Below are 20,000 nucleotides of genomic sequence, written 5' to 3'. Positions count from 1 at the left end.
TTGACTGAGATTTCCGCATGAAGCGAATGTCACCAAGACCAATATTCATATACCTGAAGATCCCGCTTGAAGTCCTCCTTGGTAAAATGACAGTTCCGAACAGACAATATAGCAGTCAGGTTTTCACGTTTGAGGAATCCATCCACGTTTTATTTTCTCCAGCCAACTTTTCTTTAAATTTTCATTTTCCGGTGTAAGCTTCGGGGTTTTTTTATTTTTATATGTGTTCTCAAGTCTAGACATGTGTCCAGTTTCATCCCCATCGAAAGCGTACACCCCAACAGCGGTAATTGTTGATGTGAAAAAGCCTTGCTACATGTATTGAGCAACATCTGAAAGTTTCGTCGGCTTATTCTAAATTAAACGCTTCCCTATGTGAAATCAAACAAATACGTTTGCTGAAGCATCGAAGACGGCTGTCGCTGAAGGAAGAAAGTGAAAAAGGTACACTTGTCGAATTTTTCTTTGTCGCATGTTTAAGGTTTTTGTCTTGCTTACATTTGCTCTGGCTGATTTTTGCCGCCTAGTTTGATTGACTAGAAAATCTATAAGTATTTAGTGACTTGAGTTTCTGTCGCACTTATGGCCTACATGGCCTACTACCTATTGAACCACAAGACCGTTTACCATAGTTCATCTTACATTTCAATTTCTCGAAGCAGAAAGGTCACACAACATTGAGAAAGTGATCGCGGAACGAAGAATTTTGTAAGGTCAAACACGTTTGTTGACTATTGCTACGTCATAACACGTCATATCCAAGATGGCGCTCTCCAAGTCACGAAAGAGGCAACTTCAAAGTGCTCTTGTCACATGTTTAACAGGGAACTGGACAAAACGGCAATTATTTTCGAATTCCTGGGGAAAAGTTTTCGTAATTTAGAGAAACTTTTTCTAGACCGTACTTTCCCTTTAAGTGCGTCGTTTAGACGCAATTAACTTGAGACGTACAACTCGTCTGACGAGTTAATGCGTCCACTTTATTTCCCGTGTTTATGTTGTCTAGTCCTCTAAGATGTCTAAGACGTCTAATTAGAAAATGAACAGAGTCTCTCGACGTCAATTTGGACTCAATTCGGGTGAAACTATTTGCGCTGGTAAATTGCATACTATCATAATATTATGCAACTCTTAAACGACCTATTTTTTTGACAAAAATTTTTGGTTTTATCACGGAGTTGATAATGTAAATTGGCCACCGTACAGAGATTCTAAAAGCTGACGTTTCGAGTGTTAGCCCTTCGTCAGAGCGAATTCATTCTAAAACCAAAAATTTTTGTTTATTACTTCCCCACCGACACAGCACCACAGTTTCCTTAGAAACTACCCCCTTCATTTATTTTTTTGACAGCCTATTCTTTGAAAATGGCGTTAAGATAACACCTCGAAACATTATTCACCTATATTTGCTATATTTAGCTGAATCAGTGTGCTTCGCCAAAGTGATGCTAATATCGTAGTCAGTACTGAAGAAAGTGAAAGTTTCATTGTGTCAGTAGCAAAATAAGGCAGAAATGTATTCACCTATAAATTTTCGATGACTCTCAGTCCATCTTGATCACAGTGACCTTCACCTTTGGGAACAAAGTGACCTTGACCTCTTAGAACGAGTTCAAAGTCAGAACGAGGCTGCCTCAATTCTGGTGTTCCCCCCTCCCCTCCCCACCTCCCTCCTGAGGAGTGGCAGGTAGACGTCAGGGATATCCCATCCCTCGTTGGGGGTTCAGGCCGGCTTGGTTGAGCTTGATTTCGGAGGGAGGTGGGAGGACACCAGAATTGAGGCAGCCTCGTTCTGACTTTGACCTTATTCCCAGAGGTCAAGGCTACTCTGTTCCCAAAGGTCAAGGTCTCTCTGTGATCATCAAGATGGACTGAGAGTCATCGCAAATTTAGAGGTGAATACTTTTCTGCCTTAATTTGCTACTGTTACAATGAAACTTTCACTTTCTTCTGGATTACTACGTAGCAAATGAATCTGTTCAACGGTAGTCAGTAATGTTACACGAAACGATAAGGCCATTCTTATGTTACACAAGTAACACAAGTATTCAGTAGTCACGCGAAAATATGCATGCATGGCCTACATCGATACCTTAGCCTCTGGTTAGAGATACCTTCGGAAGAAATTCCTATGACTTAATAATTAAGGCAACATTTTCGTGTGCCAAAAATTGACATCGCCGTGAGCTTAACCTTAAGCTTAAGAAAACAATAAAGCTGACAGAATTGTTCAGTCAAGGCTCGGTGGGTTAGAAACCTAGGTTTTATCTAAATTTAGCCACAGTAGGCGCCAATCATTATCCTAGATTGATCCCTAAGTTCCGTGGTCCTCAGTTTAGAAATTGAAGCCCTCAAATCACTGTAAGTAACTGTCAAAAGAAATAATAATTTTGTCAATAAAAGATTCTGTGACAATTTCATTTCTTCACCAGTCATGCTGAAGCAATCGTCACCTTGACAAAGGCGGGAACATTTATAAGTCTGTGGCCTCGGTCCAGTCCATTCGAGTGGTCACGTTATGTCATGTGATTTGCGAGGTTCGATTCCGGTTTACAAGTCGGTCAAACCTCGACTGTGTTCATTTATGAGATGAACTTGTTTGGATTCTTTCACGGACTTTTCAATGACTGTATGGATAGCAAGGAATGTGAATCAAGGAGAGGTTACTCACTAAGAGTGCATCACGGTTATTTGTACGTACTTTCTGTGGTTATCAAGGACTACACATAAAAAGCGTCGAGCGTTACATCAGTGTATTAGTTACTTTGTGCGGGACTCAGTAATAAATTGAACTTGACCACGGTCACATTGCTTAATTTACACTTAAAAAGACAAATCCGCAAAGTCGAACATCCATGAGCAGTATTCATAAGTGTTATTTTTCTTTTGTCTCTCAGCATTCTTCAACATTACCTCCAGCCTCCTCAAATCAAATGTAACCTTCAACTTAACTATATCAGACTCGTGCACGGCTGATTACACCGTTGATTTTGGAGACTCCACTCCGCGGAAGAATTTGAACAACCAGCAGAAGGTTGTGTCGCACGCTTATACCAGTGCAGGAAATTATAAAATTATGGTGAACTCAAGCAGTGCTTCACCTGGATGCACGAGTGCCACAGAATCTGTGGAGGTCAGAGACCCAATAGTGAATATGGTGAGTCACTCATTTCCCTTCATTTTACTAGCTGTAAATATATGAAGCCTTGTCACATGACGTAACAGCGACCGTGTTAAGAAACGTAAACGGCGATCACTTTAATGTTCTAACTAATACTCCGGCTGCACTGAGGGTGCGTTCGATTGTAAAATCCGGATTTACATCTTAAAATCTGGATCTTCATATTTCGAATCGAACACAAAATCTCATATTTCGAATCGAACACAAAATCTGAAAACGGATCTTGTCGCAGATTTCTCAAATTGGGAATCCATGTCAGGAAGTATTTTAATAGGCCATTTCCGAGTTCATATCTGCCTCCTCTTCAAAGCGAGTCTAAGTGCAAAGTTTTTGTGATGGTAATTAGTTCTACTTTACATATGAATGAAAACTAATTTTCATAAGAAAAACTGCGCACTTAGACTCGCTTTGAAGAGGAGGCAGACATGAACTCGGAAATGGCCTATTAGGCCCCGTTTTAAACGTCGCATTTCACATGTGCCGAATCTAATGTGAATGAGCGAAAACAATAGATTTTTCTCATTTGCATTAGATTCGGCACATGTGAAATGCAACGTTTAAAACAGGCCTTAGTGAGATTCAGGACAAAATTTTTTTTCAGATCTTGCGTTCGATTGGAAATCCGAAGATCCAAATGTTAAGATCTAAATCCGGATTTCCCAATCGAACGCACCCTGAGGTGTTTAGTTGGAATTCAGAATTTTGAAAACCAATGCACACCTTCTCAAACTCAAACTCATTAATGACTCTAGCCCACCAATCAACAGCTGAGTGTATACCACATCAGGTGGATGCATTCGGATACCCAATGAAAAACTATATCCAGATTTGATATGTTTCAAGTCGAATTAAAATTCAGGTTAACTTAATTTTAATCTAGGTTGATTTTTTCAACCCGGGTCAAAAAATTTTAAACCTAGGTTATTATGAACTGTATAAAAAGGGGGTTTTCCCTATTTTGGGGGATGTAATTAAAAAAATGGGGACTGGATTTTTGGGGGGGATAGGTCCTTGCTCCACTTTTCTTCGCCTCTCCCTCTCCTTCCCCCTTACCGCCTCTCCCTCTCCTTCCCCCTTAACGCCTCTCCCTCTCCTTCCACCTTACTGACCTTACTTACTACCAACGGACTGTGCCACTTACCTTGAGTGTCCACAACATTCCATGAATCTCCAAGGATTCGAACTCTCGCACCATTGGACATCCAAGATTACTTCTCCTCTGTATTAACCGCTAAGCCATCGAATCAACAACTGAAATCGCCTACATGTTTTTTTCTAACAATGGGTTTTAAGCTATTTTCAAGCCTTCACGACAACCACCATTTCGCGCATGCGTAAATGTCATAAAGTGAGGCTCATCCACACAGTTAAGGGCCCACAGACGGATTTTTCGCGCGTTGCTAAGGATGTGAAATGTTACTTCCGGTAACTGACGTCATCATATCATGAGCTGACAAGAAAACCCACTCACAAGCAAAAGTCACCGAACAAACTGTTGTTTCCATCGAAGGTTTTTCCTCGCCCTTCCTCGCGCTCATTCTCAGATCAACTGCGCATGCGTTAACGAACTGACTTCCGGTTTGAGAAAAAAGCTAAATTTCCGGCGGTTTTAAATTGAATTAAATTTTTTTGATCAAAAATAAGACACAAACAGCAGTGATAAACATATTGAACTCGATGTATAAAATCTTTCTTTCCTTACAAGGACCGTATTAATCGTTCACAACGATCCAGAGTTATTTACAGAGCAAATTGTTGGGATTGTAATGGTTTTTACATCGGTAAAACTAAACGGCGGCTTCACGATAGAAAAACCGAACATTTTAAGGCCCTAGCTAAAAATGACAATACTTCACCACGTCAAGGCCACTGGACATAACATCAAGTGGGATCATTTTGATATTTTAGCGAAGGGCAAAACTGACTATCATTGTAAAATAAAAGAGACCTTCTTTATTCAAGAACTTGAGCCAGCTTTCAACGTCAACGTCGGAAGTGAAAAGCTGATGCTTTATTAATCTTTTCTGTTTTTATTATTATTATAATTATTATTATTATATATTTTACTGTTAAGTATTTGCTTAATCTAGGTTCCAGTCCCCTCATCTGATTTGTTATATATAAATAGCTGTTTTAAATTTCAACGGTTACTTTTGAAAATGTATGTAGAGCACATACGAAACGTCAAGTCATTATCAAAATGAAAAAGTTCAATATGTTTATCACTGCTGTTTGTGTCTTATTTTTGATCAAACTTCGATGGCCCAAGAACAAAAGTATTTACGATAAATTTTTTTGACATGGTAGGTTTCACCCACAAATACAGAATATAGCCAAGCATTGATTTTTTAAAATCATCTTTTTTGAAAAAGTTATGAAACCTTATGAAGAAGTTAAGGGGTGGCTACATTTATCTGAAGAAGAATGAAAACGCTCTGAGTCTCCAGTGCATCAAAAGCAAAAATTGTTTGCAAGAGGTGGGCTCTTGATTCTGATGGACAAATAGTCAAATATTGTACGAAGTTTATTTACGTCGCTATGCAAAATATACAAGGAACAAGGCATCATTGCAAGTCATGATAACAAACCGATTTTCGCTGCGAACACAGCGTTCCCACTGTAACAAAAAGATGGTGGTACGGGCAAATAGAGCAAGAAAAGATAACCTTTGCAGTTAAATAAAAGAAAAGAACTCGTCTCCGAACCACTGGTGTCATCATCTTGGAGAAACCGCTGGTAAAAAAACATAACCATTCACAGAACAATTGCCAAAATGCCGTATGAAGTGGTTTTCGGAATCTCTCTGAGAAGAGAAATCAAAAAGCCACAAATGAGTGGACAAGTCACAGCTATATCAAATACAGAGCAGGAGAATGGTCAATAATTTGAAAAAGTGGATGAGCCAGACATTGAAGGAGAGCTGTGTCTGAGCTGTGTCCGCGGACTGCAGACTAACCCTCAAAATTAAAGATAATCGCTCAAAAATGGGTCCTGAGGCTGAAATACTGTTTATCAGTATTATTTCAAATGGATTCTTAGCCTTAAATACTGCGTATCAGCGCTATTTGCAGACAGCCAGCAGTCTGCCTTTTGCAGTAACTGTTATCATACACCAGAAAGGGAAGAAGAAAAAGAAGAAGTTCGAACTTCAGGATTATGTAGCGCTGAAAATTAATAAAAGGAAACGCCCCTTCATTCAAATGTACTACTTGCTCAAAGTGTAGAACTTGAAGGGGACTGTGCCAAAATAATCACAAAATTTGGATTTATCACTGCAAACAGACTCAGCAAAATTATAAAAAAAACAAATATTTTATTTGATAATCCAAAAGAAATAACACTTACAAGAGCCTACAAAATGGCTTCTGATCAATAGATTATGAAACCCTTTTTCCTGACTTTTCAAAGTTTTGATTATTACGAATTCAAAGTAAGCAAAAGATAGAGCAAATAACCAAGCAAATTAAAAATCAACAACACGTATGTTTCAGTTCTTTTATTCCTTAGAAGATAATTTAATATTGTTGCCCCCTGCCCTCTCAAGGAGATTCATCAATGAACAATGTCCTTCTAAAAAGCTCTCTGAGAAAGAAAAGTAAAATCGGTTGTCATGCACAGTATGCCTAACCCCAAACTTAATGCTAACCATGTAAAATCAGTGCCTAGACTTAACAACCATTGCGGTTTTATAAAATACTCATGAAGAAATTAAGCTACATTAAGTTCATCTCCTCTAGGACCAATTTACTTACCAATATATTATTACACGTACTTGCTAATAATTGATGGGTCTTTGTTGATGTTTCCTACTATCAATTTCAACCTAGTTTAAAATAAAATGACCTAGGTCTGAATTTAAATTTAACTGTAACAGATACAGCTTGTGCTTGCGTCGATAGTGAAAACCAGGCTTTGCACATCCTCACCAACGCCTTCACCTTTGAACAGTCCGCTTGCCTCAATCTTTCAGAATGGTGCAAATTATGTGCGCTCTTTGGTCTCGCCATTCTCGAAATATCTGTAACGCCCATTTGTTATGACCGTAGATTTCGGAACAGAATTGCTAACACACTCCATTTCCTCGTCGAAAGCTTTGGGCAACCGAAATCTTAAACTTGACTGATTTGCCTCATCCATGTCGCACAGAAAACTGAATATCACACTAAATTAAGTTGCATAACTCCCAAATGACACATTCCATGGTCATCCAAAGCATTTTTATCGCATTCGTAGCTATTGGTTAATTAATGGAACGAAACAACAATAATAATAATAATAATAGTCAGCCATTCGTTTAAGAATAAGGTGTCTGGATACCCCGATGAAGCACCCGCACTCGTTTTTGATATACTACATGAAAATTTGCCCGCCTCACTGTAAATTACTGCTAATTAACATTTCTAAGGAAATGAGGGCTCAGATGCAACTGAAATTTTTAATTTTTCTTTGAATTCTTAGTTTGAGCATTGTTCAGCTCCTGGAAAGTTTGTTTCATTTGCAAAATGTTTAACTAATGGTTCGAAAGCATTTTGACTCTTTCGCTAACGTCGGTCGAATAATGTCTTGATGACACAAGAGCAGGGACCTCCGGAGAAAATCCACCCCGAGTTTTTCCATTCCATTCAGTTAAGAAAGATTTGCATGTTGTATTTCTTCTTCAGACGGTATCACTCAATAGCACCTTCTGTAAAGTTGGTGACTACCTGGAGGGTATTACCGTAACTGTTTTCCCAGTTTCTCCGCTTTCTTGGTACTGGCGTACAAATACAACTCACAACTGGACCAAGTCCCCTTTCAAGTGCAGTGAGGTTGGAGAGAATGACCTGTTTGTGATGGCTGAGAATGGCATTAGTATCTCCGGCAACGCATGTTTGCAAATGATCACAGGTAAATAATTTAATGATTAAATCTGCAATTCGACTTGGTAAAAAGCCATGAAGATTTACTGCCAATGAAGAACGACCATCTATTTGATAGCAGAATTTTGCATTGAAGTTGATTTCGTTGTACAGAGTGCATGTTTCAACAGGCCACTTTCGATATATTAAAATTCAGCTTGAAAGAGGGGTTTAGAGGACAAAGACAAAAGAAAATGAAGATATGAGAATCTCTTTCACATTCATTGCAACTTGTTTCTATTGTTTTTATCCTGTCTGCCTCAATATCAAGCTGAATATTGAGATTTCGAAAATGGCCTATATTGAGCAAACAGTTCATTATAATTATCAAACAATCCCCTGCTTTTAATGTGGAAAAATTATCCCCTAAAATTTAATTGACAAAGCTTTGTGATTCAATTAATTCCTTGGATGTAGATAGAAAAGTTGGAATGCTGACCAGACTCGTCTTAATTTAATTTAAAAATTACCGATTCCAAGCAATTGGCCAGAGCGTGATCCTCTGACTAACGTTAACAAATAGAAGTACGTCCAATCAAATGAAATAGTAGTTCATAATTTTCTTTAGTGATAGACTTCGATTTCGCTGCTGAAGTTGGGGCTGTAAACAGTTCAGTGAAGATTACAAGAACAGCTTTAGCAGGAGTATCGGATGAAAGCAATTTCACGTATGTTGGGCATTTTTAGTCGTTTTTAATTAAGAATGTTCTCTTGTATCGTGATATTTTTTGGCGACAGTATCATTTGCATATCTAAAATATACTTATGGTTCATTTAACAGATTTTTTTGGGTTTTCGACGAAGGCGAAATTAAGAAATGCCCAAACCTCACAGTGAATCATACCTTTACGACAGTTAACGTAGATCCAGGCCACCTCGTCACCTTGGAGGTAAACAACCGGCATGGGCACTTTTCAAGGCTACTGAAATACGTCAAGATTTATGAACCAGTGCAGTCTTCCATAGAGGTGTCTCACAACAACATCGTTCAGAAAAACCAGCCGTCTGTGTTTGTGGTGTCAGACCACGGGGGAAGTGAAGTCACGTAAGTATAGGAAAAAACACCGATAAATGACCTTGATCGATCCCATGAAATGAAAGATCTAATGTGCTATAATTTCACACGCTGCTTATAAAACTGCGCTGCCGTTTGGTTAATTCAAGAAATGGAAAACATATTGTAGCCCGATTTGGGCTCTCTCCTTTTTTAACCCTTTGGCTACTAGAGATTTGGCCTAAAAACACGTTTTAAAGCTAGTTGAGGGGTTTTTTGGTCACTGTCGTGCTGTTTAAGAGCTAAATCTCCCTACAAACCCGTTCCCAGGTTGTACACTCCGCGGCCTTTTCAGCCAGGTAAAAAATAAGCGCTTGCAAAGTTCGGGCATACGCAGAAAGCAAAATTTCGACTTTCGACTTTCACTTTTCGCTTTCTCTCCTTCCCTCTCTTTTCGCTTTCCTTGCCTCATTTTTTTTTTCAACTTGCTGGGCATTTGGTAGGCTTTATTTTGGTGGGACGAGTTTTTGAGAAACCTTTCATCATTTTAGAATTAGGCGCTCAGAAAGGTAGGTGGGTAATGGAGCAAGCTTTTCATGGAGATTTTCAGGTCAGTGTTACAAGGTTTTTTTGGCCGTTTCTCCAGTTTCCTTGACTGAATTGTGCTCATTCTGGTATAGTTTGAGAGATCTCTTCTCCCTGCACAAGTTAGTGGACAAAGCTGTTCCTGACCGTTAAAAGTGATGACGTCACAAGGGGTAGATGGGACCGTGGATAAAACTGGACGTATTTTGCCAGATAGTAATCGAAGGGTTAAACTATTTGGTCTGGATGGTTTGTTCTGCTAATCTAGCATTGTGCAATTTTTTGAGCCTTGTACTTTTCCCGTGTTCTTTCACTTTTTCTTTTTGTATCCTTTTGCACACTTGCTGCCAGAGAGAGAGGGGGGGGGGGGGTAAAATGAGCTCACTGTCGGCTTCCTGGGAGAATACCCTCGCTTAAGAGGGTAAAGGAATTACCGACGTTAAATAAGGTGTACCTTTATCTTTACTTAACTGAAAACAAATCTCTAAATATTTTGTTTGAACAAAAGAGCTGCCGGGGTTTTTATTTGCCTCTTAATCGTAACTATCACAAAATTCTCGAATCTGATTGGCTATCAACAGCCCTGATTTCAGCATTTATAAGAGAGTTTGTAACGGGATAGTTGAGCAAATGAAGCTTTTAAAATGTTATCACCGTCATCTTCTCGTATTTTGTCATAGTTAGGATTAACTCATATTAGAAATTTGGGTCGTACAATTCAGAGAGTAATCGTGCTTACTCGCCCGATTACTCCCTGAATTTTACTCCTCCAGGAGCCCATCTGGAGCGTGCAACTTCCATACAGCGTCTGTGAAACTGCGTTTTCACAAGTAGGTTTATTTTTAGACTAGCCCTTCCCGCGAATTAGGTCAAAAAACAAAGGCAGTTCCGGTTCGGTGACCCTATGACGTCAGCTTAATTTCTTGTAATTGGTCATCGGGCTCCTGTGGGAGTCTCATCGGCGGGAAATTCAATCTAAAAATAACCTTACTTGTGAAAACGCCGTTGCACGAAAATAGGTAAGTTGCACGCTCCGGGTGATGGGCTCCTGACTCCATTCAGTCCTATCGCCATTATTACTGGGTTGCCATATATGGCAATCCAGTCAGAATATAAGTAGAATTTCTCGGTTTTAATTTTTTTTTCTTCTGTGTCGGAAAATGGAAAACTTGCACAAGAGGTCTTTCCTGTCACTCTTCTTCTAAGTATTGCCTTTGTTCCTAGAGCCTTTCTGCGTTTGGAAGGTTTCAGGGGGTAGTACAAAGGCGTAGATTTTATCCGGTAGACACAGTACAATATTTAATTAACCTGCACTGGCGTCAACAGTAACGCCAGTTGGCGTTTTGTTTTCCCATTTCAGACCACGTGATGTTACTCTTGGAAACAAATTCTTTCAAATGTAGTCTTATACACGTGCACATGTATGCATAACGTATGAATAAAACAAAAGTAAAATTTCCTTGGGAACATCATGTGGTCTGAAATGGGAAAACAAAACGTGCAAGCTAAAGAAGTCTATTGGATAAACAAGACAGGCGGTGAAAAATAAATATCTGGAATCTTAAAAGCGACGAGTAATAGACTTCGAATCAAAGTGAGCTTTATTTCTAATATTTTACTAACTGTCCTGTAATGTACAACACTGAAACCACTTTTAATGTCATTATCACTAGACTCCAGAAAACTAGTTTGTTTTTCTTCCATGTTACGCCGGCTTTGTTTCTTTTCAACGGAAATGATCGCTACAGCATTTCGCTGGGCAAATATCTAAGCAAATGGGGGTTATTGCGGGATAACTGTTCTGTGAGTTTGCACCACGAGATGTAAATTAGCCAATAAAATCGCCCAAAAGTTAATGGGTGGGTTATAATTATATTTATTTGTCTCAACTCTGGACAGTCTTCAGGAAAAAAACAATTGGAAATTTGACTAATTGTTGTAAGAAAGCTTGCCGTCAATTTTTTGCTACATTTTCAAGGAAGGGTTCGTCAGTAAAGAGTTTGATCCTGAACACTGGTGGGAAATTTATTTAGTTGCGTATGGTTTTTGACACGGAGTGTCACGGCTTGTTTGCACGCAAGCAATATAATGGAAATTTTTTTTCTTCCTTCTAATATTGATCGTATTCGAACTTAACTAATTTGCATATGTGGATTGATATTTGATATGCGAGTTGTCTTCATAAAGTTAGCCATTTTATGTTCATTCAGGTAGCCAAAGCTTTTTGTTTGTGATCCATTTCCCATTACTTTTGAGTTCGTCACGTTTATATCTTGCCAAAGTTGGTTCACATGTTCATGAATTTGCTTTAGCATCTCGAAGATGTTTAGGTTTTCAATTACAAACTCTACTTTGCTTGGCCACTACACTAAATAGTTTATCCTGAAGTCAAAATAGCTACGTTTCATTTCTGAGGAAACGAAAAAAAACTAAGTAGTGTTTCGTTTCTGGACTGAGCAGCTCTGGGGATGATGAGATATATGCCGCATTCGAGCTCGATCATCTGCCCCGTTTCTTCCATTGTAGGAGTTACCAGGTGTACTTATTGGATTCCTAGGTTTTTTCCTTGTTCTTTTCGGATTGGCCCGGCCAGCATTACTTACTCCTGGGGAAAATCCTGTTGTTAATTTACCTATTTCAAGGAAACAAAACAGAGAAAGGTACAAGTAGATTGTGAAGCCCCGTGAGATTGCAAGGCTTATCTCCGATACCACACATGGCTTTAATCGGCAATGACAATTCATTCCATGTGTTTTTCTTGCCTTGTGTTCTCAGGTATCAGTGGGATTTCGGTGACAAGTCTCAAATCCAAAACACGACTAACCGCAATATAACCTACGCGTATTCTACCAATGGTGATTATTGCATTCTCCTGAGTGTAAAGAACGCCGTCTCTGAGAAGAATAAAAGCTTCAAAGTCGCAGTTTTGACGGCAATTGGTGGTTTGACTATATTCGACAACATAACAACTGTCCAGACAGGCGCCTCGACTCACATATCCGTTGAAATTAAAAACGGAAGCCGATTCAATCTTTCCTTGAACTTCGGTGATGGTTCCCAACCTTTGACGATTACCAACGTAGATGATATATCGAGTAGTTTCGTTATTTCACTACGGCACAACTACAGCTTCGCGGGGAGGTACAATTTCACCGTCAAGGCTTGGAATGCATTGAATACTGAAACTGCCAGCAGCCTAGCAGTGGTACAGGATCTAGTAGGAAATCTCACAATTCAGGTGAGCAAAACACCCACCCGTATCAGGGTGGGAAAGAATTCAAACCTCCTTCCCTCTTCCTCCACCACCACCACTCCCCACCCTGAAATTTGTTGAACCAGAAGCCCATCACTAGGAGCATGCAACTCATCATAAACTTATGCAACGGTGCTTTTTACAAGTAGATTTATATTTGGAAAGCCTTCCCCGCGAAAATTACGGAAGCGTCCGCGTCATAAGCGATCCAAACAAAATAGCGGATGGGCTCCTGATTATCTGCCGTGAATTTTCGAAAGACTTGATACTTGCATTGCATGCCTAAAAACTCAAGTTGAAAATCGTAATCGTAGGTCTAGTGATGCTGTTTCTTCGTAGGACTCAGTAGTTTTAAGAAAATAATTAAATTCAGATGCAGTTTTAAACCAGAAAGACCCAAGTTTAAGAGAGTGTATCTTCATTTTTTATAGCAGATGGCTGATAACTACTCCCCAAAAATTTTTGGGTTGGCAGGAACAAACACGCGTGGAGGTTCGGTCTTACACACGCTCTTCTCTCGCGCCTGAATGCATTCAGCACCCGTTGCAAAATCTATCCCAAAATTCATAATAGTATTTAAAAATGAAAATGTTTCTGTGTCATCACTCGCTAGAAAACGTACACCAGTGAATGTCTGGAGGTGAATGACACATTCAGTGTACTGATGAAGGTCAACGGTTCAGAACTGAGGTATTACGTCCACTTTGGCGATGGAAAGAATGTGACATCAACTGATAGCAGAGTCAACCACTCTTACATCACACATGGTGATTTCTCTTTGAACATCACTGTCTTAAACGACATAAGCAGCGTCAGCAGAATCACTAACGTCACAGTCTGTAAACCTGTGATTGCTATTGATAAGCTAGCAGTCAAGGCATCACCGACCAACATCAGTGACCCTGTTAAGTTCAACATGACCCTTGCCGAAGGTTCGGATTTTGAATGTACCTTCGCCTTTGGGGATGGCAATTTTGAGCACTTCACGACGAGTTGCTTAAACAACACGTACTTCGTAGATGGTGTGACAACCGACAAGACGCCATTCATGAATTTAGAGTACGCGTTCCATCATAACTATTCCAAAATTGGAAGATATCAAGTTAGTGTTCAGTGCTCAAACAGATTGAGTACAAAAAACATAACACTCTATTCAATTGTACAAAAACCAATAGAGGGACTTGAACTAAACAAGTTATCACATAAGATTTCTGGACATCATTTTCCAGTCAATTGGACAATGATCAATGGAACTAATGTGACCTTTCAATTGGACGTGCCAGGAACACCAATTAAGCGCTCTTCATTGAAAACTGACATCGGAGATAGTTTTAACATCACTATTAACAAACCGGGAGTGTTCGTTCTTTTTCTGCACGCTAAAAATCTTGTTTCCGAATCAAATCACTCCCTTGTGCTAGTTGTCCAAGAGGACGTTACGAGCGTATCGTGCAGGACTTGGACAACTACAAGTGATTGGGGATCTGGCATTCCTGGATTTGGTGAAAATAACCACACTTTCCCAATTGAGTACCCAGTCAATTTCACAGCCACACCCGACAAAGGAACTAACCTGACATACTGGTGGAGGTTTGGTGATGGATCTGAGCAAAACACAACTCTCCCTACCTGCACACACCAGTTCAACGAAAGCGAAGGGGAGTATTGGAACAACGTGACAGTGTTCAACCTGGTAAGCGCAGTGAAAGGGGTGTTTCTTATCAAAGTAGAAAGAAGTGTCAGCGGTCTAGCGGTAACAGACAACAGCCCAGTGAAGGTGACAGAAGAAACGATTTTTCGGTTAAGCTTCTCCAGGTAAGAGAATTTGTCCTATTAGCGTAAATCAAGTGAAGATGAAATTTTATTATGACAAATTCCTCCTTAATTTTTAATTTATTTTAGCTAAATTGCACTACTGTGGTATATGTATTAGTTATCTATAATTCAATTGTTTAAGGCTGGTTTTCACTAGCGACGGAGTCGGAGTCGGAGTCGTAATCAGAACAAGGATTCCGCTTATGACTCGCCGTCGCTTATGATCCAGTGAAAACTGCATTGTCGGAGTCGGAAGCAGAAGCGTAAGAATAAACCAATTACATCGCTCGATTCGAAGCATTGTGATTGCGTTTGAGACTCTGTTAGACGAAGTTACAGTCACGCAAGAAAGCTGTTTGTTGTCGTTGTTGATGTATTTCCAGGTATGACTCCAAAACTTGCGTGACAATAGACACGGGGGATGGCGGTCTGTATATCGCGGGAGCTCCTAAATGCAACAATGGGTCATCCGAAACTAAGACTATTGATGCGTGGATCAACCAAAGCATATCCCACAACTACACAACAGTTGGAGAATTTAACGTAACTGTCAACGCCTTCAATACTGTGTCACGAGAGCCACTTGTTTTTAAATCTGTGACGACTGAACTATCGTGTTTTTATCCCAAAGCCTCTATTCTTGGTGAGCACATTGAAGCTTTTTTTTATTTTGGCATCCTGTTCACGTTCGATCGCCGAGATCACCTCCGAAAAATGTCGCTGTCTTTTACTCTACCCTAATAGATCATTTAAACAAACTTTTCCCCATTTGCAGCCAAATTGCGACGAACTCAAAAAGGAGAGGGGCTTTTAAAACTCGTTTGAATAGTTCCCCCAAATACTCCGCCCTTAGAGCAAATCTGTACTCGCCTCTGCTCAATGACTCGCGAGGTTATTTGATAAACATAAATTCATCTGTTTCTTTCTGGGTTTAATTGATTTAAAAACGAACTAAATTGTTACCTATTTCCCTCAGACCTAACTTTTTAATAAGAATTCAAGTGGACTCACTCATCAGTTGACGAGTGCCTTCGTCTCCCTTTAAAGTTGAAAACTGCCTTTGTCCATCCATGCATATATCTGCACGAGCACCCACTGCGAGCCGCCTTTCGTGCTCTTGTGATAAATGTAAGAATATGTTTTGAAAAAATGGAAAATGCGTGAAATTCAGTCTTATCTTCCGTTTTAGTCTTTTTCTGAGTTTGAACCAATTTAAAGATTTGTTTCTTTATTTTAATTAGATGTTGGTGCGAACGTGAGCACAGCAAGAAAAGTAAACCGCTCCGAGACTGTTTTAATCCAAACCAAGAACGATATTGATTGTGAGGCTTCAAAATCAACATCATTTATTTGGGATATATTTAAAATATCGGAAGATCCAAAGAACTTTCAGAAGCTGACTCCAGAGAAAAAGGTGCAAACAGGCGACCAGCCTTATATCAAAATCGACGCAACGTCTCTGGACTTCGGATTCTACAAACTTGTCTTTACGATCAAAATGAGTCGTGTTGTTGGAATCTCTGGGTCAGCGGAAGGGTACATTCATATTGTGGCATCGATATCCCAAGATTCCTTGCTCCCTGTTATAGATGGAGGACCACGCAAACGATACAAGTTTGGCAAAACCGTAAGCTCAGTGACGACTTGGAGTTTTTAGTATGAACTGTATCAATGATTACAATTTTGAGGTGTTTGGTGGCGAAGGCCGAGGGTGCATACCAGAAGCGCGTAGCCTTATCGTGAGGGCCATTTCATTTGGTATCCAAAACTGGCTCGGCCAAAAATCAAAGACCCGCTAAAACGAGTGGATACACTATGAGGGAAATTTTTTGAAGAACTGCACTCCAGACACTAGAAATGTTTAAAAGAAAAGTTAAAGAATGGGGAAATATGGAGATCTTTAGATCGGAGGACGAGCACGTTTTCCGTTCTGGGCACGCGCGCTTCGACAAATGTCGGCCTCCAAACCTTATGCGCATGCTAGGTACGGAAAACTCGTACTTGTCCTCGTACTCCGATCTAAAGGTCCCTAATAAACGCCATAGGGACTTCAAACAATTAGTATTAACTGTTTGTTTAAGGAAACTGTGTTTTGCTTTTATTTGCAGATAACCTTGAATGCTACATCTTCTGTTGACGAAGATTATGCAAACATAACAGAAGCCAATCCAGAATACTATTGGTTTTGTCGAAATAGTTCAGATCCTGAAATTAACACAACTGGAAATCTATCCGCTATGCCGTTTGTTTTGGTTCCAAAGGAGTACAGCGGTGAGGTAATTTGCGATGGTTCTCTTGTCACAGAAAATCGCTTACCAAACAAGCAAAGGGCGGCCATTTTGATGAGCCTTTTCAAACGTAACTGTTTTTTGTCTTTGTTTGTGTTTCTTCTACACATGTACAATAATGTCCTTGGTTTCTTTACCGACAGCTCTTCGCTTGTCGGGTACGCGGCGTACTCACAATATGTTAGCTGGAAATGGGTGCATGTGCCTTGCGTTCGTTCCTTTCACTAAAAACCTTCCACACGCGCTACCCTCTGCCACCGTTGTACTTCCTGAAGTTTCCCTGAAGCAATTGTTACATTTTTTTTTTCTTTAGAAGTCTGGAGGTTGCTTTGGGACTGGGGCAGGTCTCTTACCTATCTCGGGACCTGTTGGAAAAGTTGATTCAACGCTAGGAATGACAGAAAATTCCACGTACGTATCAAAAGTTGTCTGTCCAATGAGATTGGTGTTCTTAGAAAAGGCAAACGAATTTTACATTCTCTTGTCAGAAAGACGATTATTTTTTCAATCGTCTTTGAACGCGACAAACAAACGGCAAATTGTACATCGCTGCATTTCGAGTGACTACATGCATCGTGAGACACATGACAAGTGCACAATATTATTTTTATCTCAAGAAAGCATATTAAGAAAATGCAGATTAAAAAGATTGTTTTGTCATCGCGGTCACGATAGCTATACTGCTTTTTAAACGAGAGTAAAGTGAGCGTCTTTAAGGAAAAATCCCAAGTTTTGGCCGTCCCGAATTGAAGGAGCAATTGCGAAGTCAATACAGCAAGGCAGTTGGTTGAGAAAGCAATGAGACCCTCCACAATTGGATGCGGTTGTCAATCCCTGTAAGTTTCCGTCACTTATCTATTCAATTCAGCAAAGAATCCGAAAAAAATATTTTCGTACCATTTTAGGATACACCCAGACACTGCATGAAATCCAAAGCTAAAGATTTGCACTCCCCTCACCTCCGCACCTACCTCCCCCCCTCCCCCCTTCCCCCGAGATGATCTGCTCTCTAATTCAATAGACCATTTTCGAATTCTCACGGCTGGACTGGATCTAGCATGAAATGGAGGCTAATGCTGGCAAATCTTTTCAAATGCAAATTAATTTGCCCGCATTAGCCTCCATTTCATGCTAGATCCAGTCCAACCGTTAGAATACGAAACTGGCCTATTGGTATTCTGCAAAATAAAACGTCACCAGTCAGCTACGACATTTGTTAGTGGTACACCCCTTTCTAAGAGAAATCCTGCATGCGCCCCTGATAGTGACAAGGGATTTTTCTATGAGAATGGTCAATCCAGTTTGGGAAACAACGTAAACATTTTCAGTTTTTTTTAGTGAAGCCTGAAAAAATGTAGGCTTAAACAGAACTCGAACCCATGGCCATTCCATAATTGCGAGTTCGTCAGTTTGAATCCGTTAAAGAATGAAGTCCATGAGATCCTAAACTGCGATGCTCATTCTCATTAATAAACGTTTTTTACACGTTACCCGCTCTTCAAATATATGGTATTATCTCAATAATGAGTTGCTTTGTCTATAATATGATTTACATTACTCTTATTATTTATCAACAGATATGTCATTACACTCGTTCTTGTTACTCATAATCCTTTCTTGGTGAAAAGACGTTCCGTCACTCAACTTTGTGATATGGTTACTGGTGACCCCCCTGAAGTGAAAGTATCGTAAGTAATCCTTAAAGTGCTACTATGACCAAAACATCAACTAAGCACTAAGGTGACTTAAGTTTTAAGCCTTGATTTAAAAAAGACACCTGCTTGTCTTAACTGGAATTTTCCTATTTAATGGTCCGGCATTACTAACTTTAAAATCTTGAAAGAGCAGGATCGAGGAGGGAATGACGTCAAAGACTCAATAGTTTAAGAGTGTAATGCGTGTGTACGCGGCTGAATTAATATGCAGCACTGGAGTTCCGGACTTTCAGACATTTAAGCTCCTGTTTTGCAAATGTAATAAGCTGCGTTTGCTGAAGTTTTAAGCCAGTGAGTAAATGACGTCACTTTCCCCTAGGTTCAAGCCTCCTAGGTTCAACCGGTCAGTTTCGAATTTGAGTTATTAATAGCTGACACTGAAATCCAAAATTTACACTCAGAGTAAACAGCCTTTTGCATAAAAATCTAAGCTAAAAACTTTGCCAGTCTAGTGTTAAGCAATCACACTTTCAAAATCTGAAGAAAAAAAGGAAGTTATTTTTTTATCATAGTAGCACTTTAAATTTAATTTCAAATAAATTATAGAGCATTCCCCCTTTTTGAAACACATAACTTAAGCATTTTTTGTCTATAATTAAAATCATGGGGACAGGTTTGACAGCCGTTAAATTCTTATTTTACCTTAAGAACTCTTTTTACCGCTTATCATTTTTGCGGCGATCACGTGAATCACATCAGCCATTCATAAAACGGGATATGACCTTTTGACCGGCCGTGTTACAGATCCGTTAATTAAAATTTTGACCGATTCGCTTCAAGCATAGATGGAGCTCACTCTTGGTTAAGTCCTGTTGTAATTAGAACTTATAGGTTGCCTTGAAACAATCTCGAGCCCTGAACGTCGAGTCAACACGTCTATAAAAGGCACAATAAAATTGCCATTTATCGTTTTTGACTGAATCATTACTTGCCTGGTAGTACTATCCTGGCGCATCGGTCTTCACCTACGTTTTAAAAATGGTACTGGCCTCAGCGTATGAGAGCTATGGTCCCACATCGTGGGAAAAGGGGTGCGGCAAGCGTTGCACTTGCTCGGAAGAAGGCGTAGCTCACGCAGTTGATACTGAGCGCGTTGTTGCATCTTCCCGGCGTTGAATTTAAAGTGACTTAAGCCTTCCTGACCACAGCTGGACTCATTCAAATTGACCCAAGACTGTAAATTCAGGTTTTATCTTTTAATTGTCTTCGATTGGGATAAAACATTTCATAATTCTAACCTGTAATCTATTGGTGTCTAGTGGTGAACTTTA

At 39.7% G+C, this 20,000-nt stretch overlaps 1 protein-coding gene across 2 annotated transcripts in view; it reads left to right on the top strand.

The window, feature by feature from the left end:
* LOC137992578 (polycystin-1-like protein 2) overlaps positions 1 to 20,000 on the top strand; it is a 59,307-nt gene that overhangs the window by 13,916 nt on the left and 25,391 nt on the right. For both annotated transcript variants that reach the window (XM_068837992.1, XM_068837983.1), the window contains 11 exons: positions 2,898 to 3,157; positions 7,843 to 8,068; positions 8,648 to 8,747; positions 8,861 to 9,124; positions 12,434 to 12,896; positions 13,525 to 14,726; positions 15,110 to 15,369; positions 15,968 to 16,353; positions 16,835 to 17,002; positions 17,328 to 17,425; positions 18,592 to 18,702. In XM_068837992.1, the coding sequence (XP_068694093.1) occupies positions 2,898 to 3,157; positions 7,843 to 8,068; positions 8,648 to 8,747; positions 8,861 to 9,124; positions 12,434 to 12,896; positions 13,525 to 14,726; positions 15,110 to 15,369; positions 15,968 to 16,353; positions 16,835 to 17,002; positions 17,328 to 17,425; positions 18,592 to 18,702 (3,538 nt within the window). The remainder of the gene's footprint in view (positions 1 to 2,897; positions 3,158 to 7,842; positions 8,069 to 8,647; positions 8,748 to 8,860; positions 9,125 to 12,433; positions 12,897 to 13,524; positions 14,727 to 15,109; positions 15,370 to 15,967; positions 16,354 to 16,834; positions 17,003 to 17,327; positions 17,426 to 18,591; positions 18,703 to 20,000) is intronic.

This window comes from Montipora foliosa, chromosome 1 (genome assembly GCF_036669935.1).
Source record: "Montipora foliosa isolate CH-2021 chromosome 1, ASM3666993v2, whole genome shotgun sequence".
Taxonomy (NCBI): Eukaryota; Metazoa; Cnidaria; class Anthozoa; order Scleractinia; family Acroporidae; genus Montipora; species Montipora foliosa.
The sequence above is the reverse complement of the archived record's forward strand: the minus strand, read 5'-3'. Positions and strand labels throughout refer to the sequence as shown.